The following is a 16,028-nucleotide window of genomic DNA, read 5'->3' as shown; positions in this document are numbered from 1 at the left end:
GGCACTGTGACAGCTGGAGCAGACCCTGAGTGTGCACTATCCCCTCTGTGCCTGCAGCATCTGCCTGGGCATGGTAGGGATGGGGACAGTAGTCTGAGGGCATAAAGTCACAGTCAAGGGGGATCAGGAGCTGGGGGTCAGTGCTCTGCAAGGCCACGATGCAGTGACCCATGGGGAACCTTGTCATGGCCCCCATAGAAGTCTGGAGCATCCTTTGTTGGTCTCCCTACCATCGACAAAGCTGCTAGCTCAAGGATTTCCTCTGCTTTGTGTACCACCATCATATTTCACTTTCACCAAGAAATGGCTTTTTTACATTTCATCTCTGCATTTGAATCTGAGACTAGTTTCTCCAAAAACTCAGACCTGGTTTTGCACCACAAAGCCCCAGTCCCAGCCGGATGTTTGGGGCTGCAGCTCTGCTGGCACAGCAGGCAGTGCTTGGAAGATTTCCCTGCTAAGACCACGCAAGTATTTCCCAGGGAAGATTGGTGCCATTAGAGCCTTTGAAGGGAATTTTCTCTGTAGCACCTGGCTGAGAAACGAGGTTTGAACTGCACCCCAAGACTTCACATGTGCAGCCTCGTCACAGTGAGGAACTTCAGGTGAATTTTTTCGCTCTAAATATCACGCAACTGTTAACACAGCACAGGGAATGTTTTGAAGGACGTGGATGCTTTTCCAGAGCTTTGTACCCACCTCTGTCAGGGGCAATGCCACTCTCTGGCTATCACCCTGGAAGGACAAGATGTTCCCAAAGAAAAGATTGCAAATGAGCTCAGGGAATCCCCGCGGTTTCACTGCAATGTCAGCGCTGGGGAGGGGAGGAAAAACAGTTGCAGGGACTAATTTTCCCAGCTCCTGCCTGCGCTGAGCATTCCTGGCACGAGATGTCACTGAGGAGCTGGATTTGGGCAGCTCTACATCAGCCCGGAGTCATCCTCCGGGAGCCACTGTAAACAGGGACTGGAGAGGTGGCCAAGGAGAAGGGACACAGAAAGAGAACGTGGGCACAGAGAAGGGACGAGGACACGGAGAAGGGAAGAGGGCAAGGAGAAGGGACATGGGCACAGAGAAAGGATGCAGCTGTGATGCTGCTGTGAAACAATCCTGTGAAAAGGAAGGGAGGTATCTGCTTTCTGCTCTCCCAGGCAGAGCCAGGAGCGTTTCTGGCCTCAGGGTGTCAGGGAGGTGCTGAGTGATCTCTGGAGCTCAGCACTGGATGTGCCGGGGAGGAACAGCTCAGGCAAACACCTGCCAGGAACATGACAGGCACTCAGCCCTGCCTGGGAAGATCCCGAGGCCCTGCCAGTCCTCTCTGGGGTTCCACAGAGCAGACGAAACCAAATAGCCCCAGCCCACACCGAGGGAGCCAGCCTGCTGCCTCAAGCACCCCAAGCACCCCAGCACCCATGAACCCAGACCAAATGAGTGTGGACTCAGGTGAAACCCCTAAATTGTTTATGCACAGACCTGGAGGAGCAAGCGCAGGGGCTCGAAACATCTCTCCCGTGACAGGTCTCCCAGGTCAGAGATCCCCTCCCCAAGGGTCACCCAGCTCTGTGGGCTGGACATGCCAGGGGGGGACAGGGACCCTTTGGGGCATCATTTGGCCCTCCCTGGGGCTGCTCTGAGTGGTCAGGAGACCCCTGGCCCTGCGGGGTTGGCCCCAGTTCTTCCCCAGGTCCCTTCCAGGAACCACTCCAGGGCTCCCTTAGAACTTTCATCACTCTCCCAACGGCGCCTCCAAGGGCATGGGGCTCTCTTTGCCCCACTCCCAGCACTGCTCCAAGGAAGAAGGTTCCCTTCAGCCCCGGTCCAAGGCTCCCCTCGAGCTGCACCTGCACCTTCAGGCCCTTCTTGGGAGGGATGTGCACCCGGGACAGGCTGAGCCAAGAGGATGGCAACCGGGAAGGCACTGGGTTGGGGGCTGCGGGAGAGGGGTGCACTGGGCAGGGTGACTCCAGTCCTGGTTCTGGTCCCGGTGCTGGTCCCAGTCCTGGTCCCGATCCCAGTCCCCGTCCCAGTGCCAGTCTCGGTGCCGGTCCCATTCCCATTCCTAGTCCGGGTGCTGCTGCCGGTTCCTGTCCGGGTCCCAGTCCCGGTGCCGCTCCCGGTCCCGGTTCCAATGCTGGCCTCGGTGCCGGTTCCGTTTGCAGTTCCGCCGCCGATCCCGCTGCCTATCCAGAATCAGTCGAGGTCCCGGTACCCGTCGTCGTCCCAGTGCCGGGGCCGGGGTGGGGCGGAGCAGGGCCGTGGCGGCGGGAGCCCCGGGGGCGGTGCCGGGCGGGCGGTACTTAACGCGGTGGCGGGCGGGGGCCCCGCCGTGCTCATGGCTTTCTCGAGAGCCGCCCGGGCGCTCCGCGCTGCCGTCCGCCTGTGCGACCCTTCCCGCCACCCGCGCTCCGCGTCCGCCGCCGCTCCCCGCGGGGCCGCGCCGCCGGCGGGTAGGGGACCCCGGCCGGGGCAGCCGCCTCCTCCGCGGGGCGAGGAGCGGGACCCGCCGCCGCCCGCCGTGGATTTCGGGGACTCGCGCGAGGCGTTCCGCAGCAAGAGCAGCGCGGAGCTGCTGCGGGGGCTGGTGGTGCTGGGGCTGTGCGCCGTGGAGCCGCTGGTGCAGCACAACCGGGAGGTGGGTGGCGGGGGGGGATGACTGGGGGAGTCGGGGAGGCTGATCTGGGGAGTGTTTGTCCCCGGCTGGTGGGGAGCTGCCGGCTCTGGACCGGTGGGGCTCTCTCTCCGGGGCCGCCCGCTCCGGGAGGCGTCAATTCCTTTCTGGGGGGTTCTTACTCCGGGGAGTCCCTTTTTGGGGGTGCGAGTCCCGCGATGGGGACTGCCCTTTCCGGAGGTGCTGGTGCGAGCTGGGGGTTCTCTCGCTCCGGGGATGCCTGCTCCAAAAGTGTCGGTCCTGGGCCGGGGGTCTTTCGCTCCGGAGGGTGCCTGTTTTGGAGGATGCCGCTGCGAGCCGGGGGGCTCTCTCTCCAGGAGGTGCCCATTTCGGTGGGCTTTCGCTTTGGGGGATGCCAAACTTAGGCCGGGTGAGCTCTCGCTCCGGGGGAACCCATTTCGGGGGGTGCCGGGATCCTGGGCCAGGGGGTGCCGCTCCAGGGCTGGGGGGGTGCCCGTTTCGTGGGGTGCCGGTCCTGAACCGGGGCCTCTCGTCCTGGGAGTGCTCATTTCGGGAGGCGTCAGTCCCCTTCCGGGGGGACTCTCTGTCCGAGGGATGCGTGGGCTGGGGTCTCTCGGTCCAGAGGGGTTTGGGGGATGCCAGCCCTGGGTCGTGGAGTGCCGGTCCTGAGCCGGGGAAGTGTCGGCAGGGGAACTGCCCGTTTTGGGGGATGCCGGGGGGCTCTCCCTCCGGAGGGAAGAGAGTGCCCGCTCCGGGGGTGCTGAGACGCCCCTGTCCCGCAGCTGCTGCAGTTGTGCCAGCGCGTGCTGGGGCAGGCGCTGTTCGAGCGGCTGATGAAGATGACGTTCTACGGGCAGTTCGTGGCCGGGGAGGACCAGGAGGCCATCAAGCCGCTGCTGCGGCGGAACCAGGCGTTCGGCGTGGGCGCGGTGCTGGACTACAGCGTGGAGGAGGATCTGCGGGAGCGCCGGGACGGGCGGTGAGTGCGGGGCCGGGACGGGCTCCCATTGGCTGCGCCTGCCCGTCCCCCCGCTCCCATTGGCTGCGCCTGCCCGTCCCCCCGCTCCCATTGGCTGCGCCTGCCCGTCCCCCCGCTCCCATTGGCTACACCTGCCCGTCCCCCCGCTCCCATTGGCTGCGCTTGCCCGTCCTCCTGCTCCCATTGGCTATATGCCGGGGCCGCGCACCCGTCAAGGCCCCGCCCCCCGCCCGGGTACCCCGCCCGCCCCGAACACGGGGGGCTGTGACCCCTGTGGGTTGTGTCCCTGCTCTAGCCCCTATGCCCGCACCCGGTACTGCCCCCCGGGCTGCTGCACCCCCTCTGTCCCCGTCTATGGGTCTGCATACACCGGGGTCCTGCCCCCGCTCCGCAGTGCTGTAGCCCACCCCCAACCCTCCTGCACACCCTGAGGTGGTTACTACCTCTATGTCCCATCTCTGGGGTGCTGGACCCCCCATTCCATCTTCCCCTTGGGGTGCTACCCACCATGTCCCACTTTTCCCTTAGCCCCAGTGGGGTGCTGTGTCCCCATCCCACCCCACCACTCTGCACACACTGCGTTGCTGCCACCCCTGTAGTCTCCCCTCTTCCCCACGCTGGGGTGTGGAGTGCCCCCCACTCCTGCCCCCATATCCCCCGCCATACAAACCCTGGGGCGTGCCACCCCACATTTTCGTGGATGATGATCTTGGACCTCTTTTCCGACCTTAACAATTCCATGATTTCCACTCCCCCACTATTTTCAACCCGCTCAAACTAGGGTGATGCCCCTCTTTTCTCACTGCTCCCCCGTCCTGGGCAGCCTTCCCTGCCTCCTGCCCTCTGCCAAGAGCGGGCACCAGCCCAAAGCTGCCGGTAACTTTCCATTATTCGGGTTCCAGTTCCGGGCAGCTCCGCTCTCTGGATCGATGTGCCGCTGGCCGGCACCTCACGGTCACGGGGGTGGGCGGTGTCTCCCCACCCACGACAAGGGTGGCCCTGCCAGAGGCCACAGGCTGGGGAAGCACCGACCCCCGGGCAAGCCTGCACAGCGCCATGTCCCTGCTCGCAGCTGGGGACACTGTCCGGCTGTCACATGCCTGTCACGTGTTTGTTACGTGATGGTAAAAACACAGCGGAAACGGCTTTTTGGGGTGGTTTGTGAGTGCAATGCGTGTCAGGGTGATGATGCAGGTGCTGCCGCTGGGAACCTTATCTCTGCTCCACACCCGGGCGCTGCTTATCGGGGACCCTGATGTGCCGTGGTGGGTGGCACTGCTCCTCGCCGCTGCTGCCAGACATCCCCTGGGACCGAAGGGCCATGATGGGAGCAGGCAGCACGTGAGGGCAGCGCTGGCATGGGAGCTGGACGGGGGGAGGCAGAGGTGCGCCATCCCAATTTGGGCTACAAACTTTTTTATATATATTTTTATATAAAAGCTTCAAAACATCCCCCCACTGCAGCCTGGCAGTGGGGGGCTGTTTTGAAGATGTGTAGCAGTGGTGTTTCTTCCCTGCACATGCAGCCATGGTCCAGGCACAGTGTTCAGCATCCCCGTGGGGGTGAGCTGGCAATGCCAGTGCTGCCAGGCTGGCACTGCTCCCCTCCATGCCTGGCTGTGCCTGTGCCAAGGGCTTTCCTGTGGGAGACCACAAAAGACTTTCACAGGCAGGCTCTGCCTGCACCTGAATCCTGCCTGCTGATGAGTGCCAGTGGTTTGTGAGTTGGCTGGGCTGGGCTGGTCTCCCCCGCAGCAGGTTTGGGGGTCACATGTGTGGTACTCTTTGCTAGATCCTCAATCGCCCTGTGCTCTGTGGGCCATTCACACCCAAGAGTTTGCAAAGCCCATTCTCTGCACCCCCCCGATGCATCCTTGCCCAAGCCCTGGTGGGATTTGACTGGATATTAGGAAATAGATCTTTCCCCGGAAGGTGGTGGGGCACTGACCAGGCTCCCCAGGGCAGCGGGCACAGCATCAAGACTGCCAGAGCTCAAGGAGTGTTTGGACAACACTCTGAGGCACAGGGTGGGATTGTTGAGGTGTCTGTGCAGGGCCAGGAGTTGGACTGGATGATCCTTGTGGGTCCCTTCTAACTCAGGATGTTCTATGATTCTATGAATGCCATCCTGGAGGTTAGCCAGGGCTGTCACAGAGCGGGGACAAAGCCCAGAGTGGCATTGGAAGGGTTGTGTTGGACCCTGCCCCTTGCCTACCCTTACTCTGGGTCTTCCTTGGCTCTCTTTGGGGCAGAATGCCAAATTCTCAGTGTTTCTGCCAGGGCTGGTGCTGAGTTGGGCTGCACGTGGTTGAGAGGGGTGAGGAATCCTGGGCTCGTGGCTGCTGAGCTCCGGAGCTGTGTCCTCCTCGGTGAATGCTTTAGGGTTGGACCCTGCTGCCAGCCAGGAAACAGAGGCACAAACCAGGAGCAGGGGGTGCCGTCTCCTGTTGTTCTTCTGAAGCAAGCTGAAGACAATGGCAGGGAAATACCCTTTCTGCCCCACCAATGGGCTGTGTCCACCTTTTCCACAGGCTTTCTACCTGGGAACAGCAATGCAATGTGGGCAAGAACTGGCTTATCCTGCCTGCCACAGGCTCCTGCCTGCCCTGCCCAGGCTGGCATCCAGGGCTCTGCCAGCTTGTCCCAGGAGGCCTCAGCCACGTGCTGAAGGCTTCTGCCAGGTCATGGTGACACAGCTGGAAAATAAGTGTGCTGCAGGCAAAAGAGCCTGGATGCTGCTTGTGAACTGGGGGCTTTGAGGTGGGTGCCAGCCTGGGTGGGGGCTGGAGAGGCAGTGCCACAGCTGGGCAGGGGCTTCTGGTACCCATGGGATGAAAGAGAGAGTCCCCCTCCATAGTGGAGGTGATTATAGTCAGCAGCCTTGGGGCCGATGCTGGCCAGTGGGCATCCCAAGACTGGAAATGGGTTGGGCCTGTGCTAACACAGGGAGGGACAGTCCTGCCCTGAGCATTGTCAGATGCTGTTCAGGCTCTGCCATGCAGCACGTGGACTTGGCTTCCTCTAGAGATTCTTTGTGTGGACACCTGATAGGTGCTCCAGTGTGGCATCACCATCCAGCCTGGCCAATCCTGCTCCCAGAGCTGTCACCTCCTCTTCTCCTCCTGCTCCCAGACCTGCTGCCACCCCTGCCCAGTGCTCTGTCAGCATGTCCCTGGGATCATGGGGTGGCTTCTCTTCAGCCTGAAGCTCTCCAAGGAGGTCCTGTGGTGGCCCTGGGCTGATGTGTGCTGGCAACTCATTCATGGAGCAGGTTGAAGGATTAGTCTGCCAAGAGCTTTGCTTTATTCCTACCTGTGGGATTTTAAGCGCCACCTCTTAGCTCTATTCTGGACTTCGTGTAACCATGAGTTTTTTCCTTGATGTGGTCATTCAGGATAACTTTGCCAGACCCATTTGCTGATGAGCAAAGCAAACACACTGTGCTGCTGGCACCCTCGGGGTAACCTCCAAGGCCAAACGGATTATTTCTGACAGCGTTCCTTTGTGCTGTTCCTGAGATGGTTTATTTAGCCTAATCCAAAACTTCCCGAAAGCCCCTGGATGCTGTGTCAGCTGGATTACACTTCCCAGCCATCCGTCGGGCTGTGGCAAATCCTCATAACCTGCTTTAGGCAAGTGTGAGCTCCCAGGTCCTCAGTTCAACCTTGAGGTTGCTCCTTTCTGGATACAGCCTGCCAGGAGTGTTTGGGCAGTGCCTGGAGATGGGTCCTGCTCTGAGAGACATGCTGTCAGTTTGCAAAATGGATGGCCAGGTACAAGCCGGGTTCAGTGGCACTTGGTGGGCAAGGGAATGGCTTTGCTGTCCAAGATTAATATTGCAAAGTGAGCAGCTGATATCCAGGATGGAGTTATTTCTTCAGCTGTAAGGAACTTCCTTTATTTTGCTTGTTGCAGAAGAACAAAGTGAGCACTGTGGCACTGCTTTAAATGCCCCCTGGGGGATGAAGGAAGGGCTAGTGCAGTCATGCAGCAGGAATGCTGCTGGGAAGGCTTTGGGAACACAAAACCAAGCTCCAAGGGTGCTATTTGCTAGTTGAGCTGTGTGCCTTTGCTAGAGGAGGTTTTGCTCCCGGCCGCTTGTTCCCAGCACCTCAGATGTTGGGCCCGAGGTGTGCCTCGGGCTCAGAGCTGTCCTCAGCTGCAGCTGGAACCTGTCCACAGGACCCATGTCTGTGTGTCCTCATGTCACAGCAGTATCTGGCTGAAGCCATTCTCTGTGCCACACCATCCGCTTTGAGGGAACCTTCCACGTGCTGAGGGCTTTGCTGGCACATTCCATCCCTAAGTGTATGATCTCTCCTCCTTCTTTTCATTTACCTTCTGTATTGAGGGCCAGAAAGCTGCTTTTCCTGTCCTCAGGGGAACAAAATCAAAGAGCAGAGCCCACTAGATGTGATGCCTTCTGCTCCCTGTGAGCTTCAACTGTTCCTGCCCCAGCTCCCCTCAGGCTTTTTGGCACTTTGAGCCATGTGGAGCTGTTCCTGGCTCCAGGAAGCTGGAGGGGATGGCTTGTTTCCGGTTGTTTATGCTTCCAGCAGCTCCTAATCCCTGTCACAGGGTTTCCATGTGGGACAATATGTCCTGGGACCATGCCACATGCCTCTCTGCTCTCTTGTCCAAGTCTGTTGGCTCTGGATGGGTAATTTTGCTGCTTCCCTCACAGTGTGCTTCCCCCTTGTTGGGCACGGCCAGTTTTGGGACAGTGATGCCAAGGCAGAGACCTCCTGGAGGAGATGGCTCTGCTGTCACTCAGGACTGCTCTCCAGGGGCTGGCCCTGTTTCTGGGTGAGACTTCAGGTCTGTGGCTAGGTTTAAGATGTCAGCAAGAAGGCTTGGCTGCTCAAGCTCAGGGAGTATCTCGTGCCTTGGCCTGCATCCCCCAGGCTGCCAGAGCCCTGTTATCTCCGTAGTAGGAAAACTTGGGCTTAAAATTAATCTGAGGTCAGCTGGAGTTGAAGCCTAGACGTTGTGAGTTGTTGGCTGATGCCAAGGCACAGAGGAATGTCCTGAGGCAGCAGGACACCCTTGGCTCCATCTGGGTCTGGAGGAGCTTTGTGCTTCGTGGTCCAGCTGCAGGTGCCATCAAGGTGGGGAGGCATCAGGTTGAGGTTTGCTGTTACCACAGCAAGGACCATGAGCTGGAGCATCCCAGCCCCCACCAGGGCTGACCTTGTCCTTGCCATGGGATGGGGTCTTGGAGAGCAGCTCTGGATCCTTGGACAGAGCATCCTCGCTGTGCTGCCTCAGGGCCTCCAGGTCTTCCCTGGATGGATAGTAAAGTCCTGTTCCCTTCCACAGGTGGGTTTGGGACATCTTACTTGCCAGCTAGATCCCATCAGTGATGGGATGGTAAGGGAAGAGCAGGGGTCCAGCACCAGGATGGTGGCACAGGAGCCTCAGAGCTGCCCTGGCCACCAGTGTGGGGTTGCAGGGGGTTACTGACCTGGCCCTTATCTTCCCTGTTTCTCTTCTTAGCTCCCGCACCTCTGCAGCCGAGAAGGAGATGGGAGGTGAGTGACAGGAAGGTCTAGCTCATCTGGGCACTGTGGGCCTTGTGTTGTGGGAGAAGAACCCAGCTCCCACAGCCTCAAAAAACAAGCTGGATGAGGAACAATGTGATTCCTGGCCCAATCCTGCTCCTCATCAAAGACAGCCTCTGCTTGGGCACAGAACAGGCAGGGCATGTGTCAGCCCTGGGGGCTCTTCCAAGGTCCAAGCCTGAGACCCTCTCCCCTGCACCCATGGCAGAAGCTCCTGGGGAGGCCGTAGGAGCTTGGCTGCATGGCCCATCTCCATCCTCTTCCACCCCAGGAGCAGAACAAAAGGAGAAGCAATACCAAGCCCATCAGGGATTTGGGGATCATCATGGTGGGGTCACTGGTGCCCACACCTATTTCCACACAGATGAGGCCAAGTGTGACCAGCATATGGAGACTTTCCTCCGCTGCATCGATGCCTCAAGTGAGTGCTCCCCATGTCCTGGGCAGCCCCACTGTGTTGGGGACTACAGGGGTGCCTCAGTCCCACCACCACCGTATCTCAGGTACCTCCTTCCTGCTTAAGTACCCTGCTGTTGGGCTGACTCTGTCCTTCTGGTTCCATCCAGGTGGCAGCTCAGAGGACGGCTTCTCTGCCATCAAGCTGACAGCGCTGGCCAGACCTCAGTTCCTGGTGAGTTCCAGGGCTGTGACCAGGTGAGGTAGGGCTACAGAGGATGCTTCTACTGGGGCAGGTGCCAGGCTTGCTGCTGTGGCATCGAGTGGGTACCAACAGGCTGTTCTCTGTGTGCCCAAGGTCCCTACAAACCCTGCCTCAACTTTTGGGGAGACACAAAGGTTTAAAGGTCCCAACATGAGGGGATGTGGCGGGGGAGGGGGTCTATGCTGCTCGGCTTAGCCAAGGTGCCCCATTCTAGATCAGCATCTGCCTCAGGCTGGGTATGACCTAGCAAAGCCCTGGCATGACAGGAGGCTCCAGCCTGGGTGTCTCACCTGGAGCTCTGTCCCCACAGGTGCGGTTCTCGGAGGTGCTCGTGAAGTGGCGGAGGTTCTTTCTCCGAATGGCGGCAGAGCAGGGCCAGGCTGGGCGAGCAGTGCTGGAGATGAAACTGGAGGTGGAGAAGATGCAGGTGAGGCAGGAAGGCCTGAGGGAGGCTGTGCTGCCAGGGATGTGCTGTAGGAGGTGGCCAAGGACACAGAGATCCCAGAGCAGCCCTGAGCTGTGACACCTTAAGTAGGCAGACCCCTGTAGCCCCTGATGTTCCTTTTGGTGGCAGGAGACACTGGCCAACCTCGGCATTGTGACCAAGGCAGAGAGCCAGGAGTGGTTCATGGGCGAGAGCCTGGGCACAAGCAGGTAAGGTGCCTGGAATCTGGGGGCACAGCAGGGTGGGAACACTGGGGGACCTTGTCCCTGTCCCTGGGGTAGCAGCAAGGGGAGGTCTCCACAGCAACCAAGCGTAGGGAAAGTTTGGGTGGAGGTGACAAGACAGGTCAGGGTAGCACACATCATGCATCTTGCTTGCTGGTGGGGGTCGGCAGCTGGTAGAGACCCCCCTGCCCCTGCAAGACACCAGTAGGGACTTGTCTCTCTGCTCCCAGCACTGTGGACCTGCTTGACTGGAACAGCCTGTTGGACAGCCGCACCAAGATCTCCAAGCCTCTGCTCATCCCCAGCAGGCAGGTGAGTACCCCACTATGCTAACCCCAGAGTGGTCCCACAGGGAGTTTGGGGGAGCAGAGTGTGGGTCTTAAGCTCTTCCCAGTAGGTTGCTGGTGGCTGCAGTGTTGGTGGCATCTGTGCTGCCAGAGCCTGGCCATGCTGTAACCACAGTGTGCAACCACCAGGCTGGGAGGGTGGGCACCCTGTCACACCGTGCTCGCTGGTGGGTGCTGTGAGGCTGGGTTAGGCAGCAGCCCTTGGGGATGGGTTCCCTGCAGGGGGATTTGTGTCTCCCGTGGGCAGAGCTGGGTGCTGGCAGGGTGCCACAAAGCTGTGCTTGTTTCAGACTGGGCAGCTTGAGCCGTTGCTCTCACGCTTCAGTGAGGAGGAGGATCTGCAGATGAAGCGGGTGCTGCAGCGCATGGACGTCCTTGCCAAGGTGAGGGGGCACTGGAATTGGGGCAGCCACAGGGGGAGACGTGGAGCAGGCAGCCCTATGAACCCAATCTGTGTGTCATTCACCTCCCAGAGAGCCATGGAGAAGGGTGTGAGGCTGATGGTGGACGCAGAGCAGAGCTACTTCCAGCCAGCCATCAGCCGCCTCACCGTGGAGACACAGCGCCGCTTCAACAGGAACCAGGCCATAATCTTCAACACCTATCAGTGCTACCTGAAGGTGAGATCCAGCACCTTGCAGCACCTGCTGGTGCAGATGGGTGGAGATCTCTGCTCCTGAAGTCATGCCAATGCAATGGCAGAGCTGCTAAAGTGAAGGGGTGGCACCGGTGTGATGACCTTTTGCCATCCCTTCCACCTGGTAGGAGGCTTACGACAATGTGACAGGGGATGTGGAGCTGTCACGCCGGGAGGGCTGGCACTTCGGCACCAAGCTGGTCCGCGGCGCGTATATGGAGCAGGAGCGGGAAAGGGCGGCTCAGATGGGCTACGAGGATCCCATCAACCCAACCTATGAGAAGACCAATGAGATGTACCACAGGTAGGGGACAGCCCCAGCCACTCTCCTCTCTTGCCCCAGTGGGAATAGGCACAATCACCAGAGGCCCATACTGCCTTACAGGTGCCTAGACTATGTCCTGGAGGAGATCAAGCACAGACGGAAAGCCAGCGTGATGGTGGCATCTCACAATGAGGACACAGTGAAGTTCACCCTGCGCAGGTGAGTGCTGGGGAGGCAGTGTGGCAAGGCAGGGACTAGGGACTTAAGGGATGTGGGGGCCCAACAAAGCTGTGGTAAGACCTGCTGTGGCTTCTGAGGTCCCCGCTGAGCTCACCTGGAGGGATCGTGGCTGCCAACTGGTACTGAGGGCTTTAGATGGGGCTTGGAGCTGAGGTGCAGCACCCAGGAGCTCTTGTGAAAACAAATCCCTCAAGTTCTACATCTCAGCATCCATCTGGAATGTGGTCAGTGCTATGCTGTTCTGTTTGGAGGTGATCTCCAATCCTCCGGTGGGACACACTGCTGAGGTGAGCTCCATGCTGTCTCTGCTCTCTCTTAATGCTGAGGCTTGGTTTGCAGGATGATGGAGCTTGGGATCCATCCCTCAGAGAAGAAGGTGTGCTTTGGGCAGCTGCTGGGCATGTGTGACCAGATCACCTTCCCCCTGGGTGAGTGATAGGGCGGGGAGGGCTTGGCAGAGGTGCTCCTGCCCCATCTGGACCCCTGGTGTCTCCCTGAGCAGCTGGCTGTGGCGTCCAAAGGAAGGAGCGAGTGAACCAGGCCTGTCACAGAGCAGGACTGGCTGAGCACAGTGCCTTGCTGTGGGGACTGTTGTGACCCCTGCATGAGGTTTGGGGAAGATGTAGATGAGGATGTAGGTGGAGAATCACATCTTTCTGCTGGAGTGCCATGAGCCCATGGTGGCTGGGCAGGGAGATTTCCACTTTGGATCTAAGTGGAGATTGTAGTGCCCTAAAGTGGGGCAGAGACTGATCCTGGTAGACAGCATACCCCTTCTGTACAGTCTGGGGGTGTCAGTTGGCTCCATTGGAGGCGCACACTGAGTCCTGGACTCTCTGCTACCAGGGTGGCACCAGCCTCTTGCATGGCCTTGTCCTCAGCCGCTGGCCCAGGCAGCGGAGCAGCACTTCCAGGGACCTGGACAGAGGGACACACAAGGGTCCAGCTGTCAGGTCAGGGACTGATCCCCCTGCCCACACCAGTCCAGAGCAGAGTCCTAAGGCCAGGAGAGCAGCAGGAGGCAAACTGGGCAGTTGTCCAGCACAGACACTGCTCTGTCCTGGAGTTCCCTCAGAAACGGGGTTTGGCCGCCTGTCTGCAGCCTCCTCTGGTCATGCTGGAAAAACGTGTTAACTTGATGTTTCTGGTTGAACGCTCCTTGAGCTGGCCCAGCCCCGGCTGCCAACATTCCCAGGGCTCCTGGTGACCTCGGCCCACTCCCCCTGGCTTCTTCCCAAGCTCCCGGTGCTGAGCCGGGAGAGATGCGCTGCAGCTCCCCTCACAGGCTCAGCTGCTCCCAGGATCCCCATCTTAGAGCCCAACCGCAGACTCCTGCACATCCATCCCTGCTCCATCGGTACAGCCCCAGGGGCGTGGGAGAGCTGGCAGGAAAGGGAGGGTGGCTTTTTTTTTCTCCTCCCCCTTTCTTTTTCTTCCCCCGTTTCTCTTTCCCCCTTCCTCCCTCTTTTCCCCCTGTTTCTCCCTCACCCCCCTTTCCCCCTCTTGCCCCCTTTATTCCCTTTTTGCAGCCCTTTGCCCCCTTTCTTCCCTTTTCCCCCTTTTTTTTCCTCTTCCCTTTCACCTTTTTTCCCTTTCTTCCTCTTTTTTTTTCTTTTTTTCTTTTTCCTTTTTTCACTTTTTTTTTTTTTTTTGCTTTCTTGGCACTTCCCTGACCAGCCTCTATCCCTCTAGGCCAGGCTGGCTTCCCCGTGTACAAGTACGTGCCCTACGGCCCAGTGAACGAGGTGCTGCCCTACCTGTCCCGGAGGGCCCAGGAGAACAGGGGTTTCATGCAGCGGGCAAACCGGGAGCGAGACCTGCTCTGGAAAGAGGTCAAGAGGCGCCTCCTCGCAGGAAACCTCTTCAGCCACTGACCCCAACCCTGGGGCTCCTGTGCCTTCAGCCGGAACCACTGTCACCATTCCCCATCCCAATCCTGCTGCAGCTCCCCCTAGCACCCTTTGCCCTTTGAGAGAAGTGTCCTTGTTGCTGTTGAACCACGCACACCTTCCAGCAGTTGCTGCTGCAGGGTTACCCCATCCGGCACTGCCCCAGGGATGTCCCTCTGCCATCCCACAGCCTCTTGAGCTGTCCCAGGGGGCAATGCTGGGGCTCTCCTGCCAGCCCTGCCCCACGCCTTGGTGAACACTGTCCTGGAGTTTTCCCCTGGCGGGATTGCGCAGAGAGATTTATCTGTCTGCTTCATGCCATGGGCTCAGGTACAGGTGGGCTGGGTGACCTGGGCACAAGCTGGAGACAAGCCAGAAGCTCCTCCAGCCTCTGCTGGGGCTGGGGCTTTGTCCCTTCCACACCTGTGTAAGGGCTGGATCGGTCCCTGCTGCCTGTCCCAAGACAGCCACTCCTTGCCTGCTCAACAGCTTTGCACTGATCAGAGCTGGGCAGGTCCAGGCTCTCCCCCATCCCCCAGGATAAGCTGAGCCAAAGCCTCCTGGGCTTATCCATCCTCAGGCACACGTCCAGTGGAGCAGGAGGGGCCAGGGGAGCAGGCTAGCCCCATCCCTGTGCTGTTCCTGCCCTGCCCACAGTCCCTGGCTTCAGTGATGTACCAGGGACAGTGGGAGCACCCAGAGCTGGACCACAGCTCAGCTCTGCTGTACACTGGATTTGCAGAGAATGGAGATGATTAAATCACAACTGTTCCTGCTCCTGTCTCTCCCTTGGAGTTATTGGGTAGGCACCTGTCCCCAGGCACTGCCCTGATCTCAGAGAGGGGTCAGTGCTGCTCTCGGCCCTCCAGCTGCACACTTTGGCCAGAGCCAGGGCTTGGGGAAAGGAGCCAGAGGTGGGCTGTACAGAGTGAGGCCAAACTTCCTGGGCTAGGGATTGGAGAAGCTGTGGAGCTGCCTGTGATGGGCTTCAGAGGAGTTGGAAGCCCTGGAGCCTCCTCCTACCTGCAGAGGAGGGTGTGGCATGGGAGAGCCTCTCCCTGCCCTGAGACCTGCTTTTGGGGGATGTGCACCCTGCAGGCTTTCACACCTCAACATAGCTCCAGTTATTCCTGGGCTCTGCATGACCACAGCCATATCTGGGATTCCCTGCCTAAAACTGTGGCACTGTCTCCTTTTTCCCTGGATCAGTCCCTCACAGGGATGATGTTTAGATTTCCGGAGCTGTTCACCTTCTGCCTTTTCTCTAGCTGAGACTCTCCTGCCTTAAAAAACAACTGGAGCAGAGCAGGGAGCATTGCTGGAGCACAGGGCCAGGGCTGCTGGAGTTTAAAAACGGTACTGATGCAGGCAGCAGCTGGGCTCCTTGTGTTTCAGGGAAGAGGGGAGATGCTCCAGACACTGGGCTGCCTCTCCAGCCCTTGCAGGATGCTACTGCAGTGGCATGCAGCACACCGGTGCCCCAGAGCCTGAGCTCTGCTGGATTCTGGATGTAGAAGTAATCCATTATGACCTTATGCAAAGACCCCAAGGCATCTGTGTAGTATGGCAGGAGGAGCCCCTCTTGACCCTCCTTTTTTGTAGTTAACCCCCTTCCCATGATAAGATGACTCCACAACCCAGCTCGGAGGTGTTATGTGCTGCTGTTTGCAGAGGCTGTGTATGGGTGCAGAGTGCTGCCTCCTGAACACCCAAGGTACTGAATGTCCTTGAAACCTCCAAATCCCTGGTTCCCTGCAACCTCGCATGGAATACCCTAAGCTGGAAGGGACCCACAGAGATCATCGAGTCCAACTCCTGGCCGTGCACATGACAACCCAACAATCCCACCATGTGCCTGAGAGTGTTGTCCAAACACTCCTTGAGCTCTGGCAGCCTTTGGGCCATGACCACTGCCCTGCAGAGCCTGTTCCAGTGCCTACCCACCTTCTGGGGGAAGAACCTTTTCCTTGATATCCAGCCTAAAGCTTCCCTGGCACAGCTGTACCCATGCTCAGCCAGAAAACAGTAACTGCCTCTTCTATTTCTGGGTGCACTGATACAACCAACCCCCACCCCATGTTCCAGGCTTTCCCCACCCTGCTCAGTTTTAGCTTTCTGTTTGTCCTGGAGGAAGAGGAGGCATGGAATGGT

At 59.2% G+C, this 16,028-nt stretch overlaps 2 protein-coding genes across 3 annotated transcripts; one reads left to right on the top strand and one right to left on the bottom strand.

Annotated features, from left to right (window-relative positions):
- Positions 1-2,190: 2,190 nt before the first annotated feature.
- LOC116795966 (translation initiation factor IF-2-like) lies at positions 2,191-3,177 on the bottom strand. The gene has a single exon (XM_032706128.1). It carries the CDS (start codon positions 3,175-3,177, stop codon positions 2,191-2,193), a length of 987 nt encoding a protein of 328 aa, XP_032562019.1.
- LOC116795909 (proline dehydrogenase 1, mitochondrial-like) lies at positions 2,474-14,653 on the top strand. 2 transcript variants are annotated; one of them, XM_032706022.1, is made up of 14 exons: positions 2,474-2,632; positions 3,412-3,608; positions 9,105-9,139; positions 9,441-9,590; positions 9,736-9,800; positions 10,141-10,257; positions 10,405-10,484; positions 10,730-10,811; positions 11,137-11,229; positions 11,320-11,466; positions 11,612-11,787; positions 11,869-11,967; positions 12,328-12,416; positions 13,666-14,653. In XM_032706022.1, the coding sequence occupies exons 2-14, from the start codon at positions 3,463-3,465 to the stop codon at positions 13,860-13,862; spliced, it is 1,476 nt and encodes a 491-aa protein (XP_032561913.1). In that variant the 5' UTR covers positions 2,474-2,632; positions 3,412-3,462; the 3' UTR covers positions 13,863-14,653. The 2 variants fall into 2 exon arrangements, with proteins under 2 accessions (XP_032561913.1, XP_032561914.1); XM_032706023.1 differs by having other exon boundaries at positions 2,477-2,632; positions 13,681-14,653.
- The last annotated feature ends 1,375 nt before the right edge of the window (positions 14,654-16,028 follow it).

The sequence above is a fragment of the Chiroxiphia lanceolata genome, chromosome 18 (genome assembly GCF_009829145.1).
Source record: "Chiroxiphia lanceolata isolate bChiLan1 chromosome 18, bChiLan1.pri, whole genome shotgun sequence".
NCBI lineage: Eukaryota > Metazoa > Chordata > Aves > Passeriformes > Pipridae > Chiroxiphia > Chiroxiphia lanceolata.
The sequence above is the reverse complement of the archived record's forward strand: the minus strand, read 5'-3'. Positions and strand labels throughout refer to the sequence as shown.

Bases quoted from the DNA above. Each gene is read 5' to 3' on its own strand.
- LOC116795966 (XM_032706128.1), bottom strand. From the start codon at position 3,177: ATGAGCACTCCCAGGACGAGAGGCCCCGGTTCAGGACCGGCACCCCAC.
- LOC116795909 (XM_032706022.1), top strand. From the start codon at position 3,463: ATGAAGATGACGTTCTACGGGCAGTTCGTGGCCGGGGAGGACCAGGAG. The intron at 9,140-9,440 runs GTGAGTGACAGG...CTTCCACCCCAG, and splicing joins AGCCGAGAAGGAGATGGGAG to GAGCAGAACAAAAGGAGAAG. The intron at 11,788-11,868 runs GTAGGGGACAGC...ACTGCCTTACAG, and splicing joins ACCAATGAGATGTACCACAG to GTGCCTAGACTATGTCCTGG.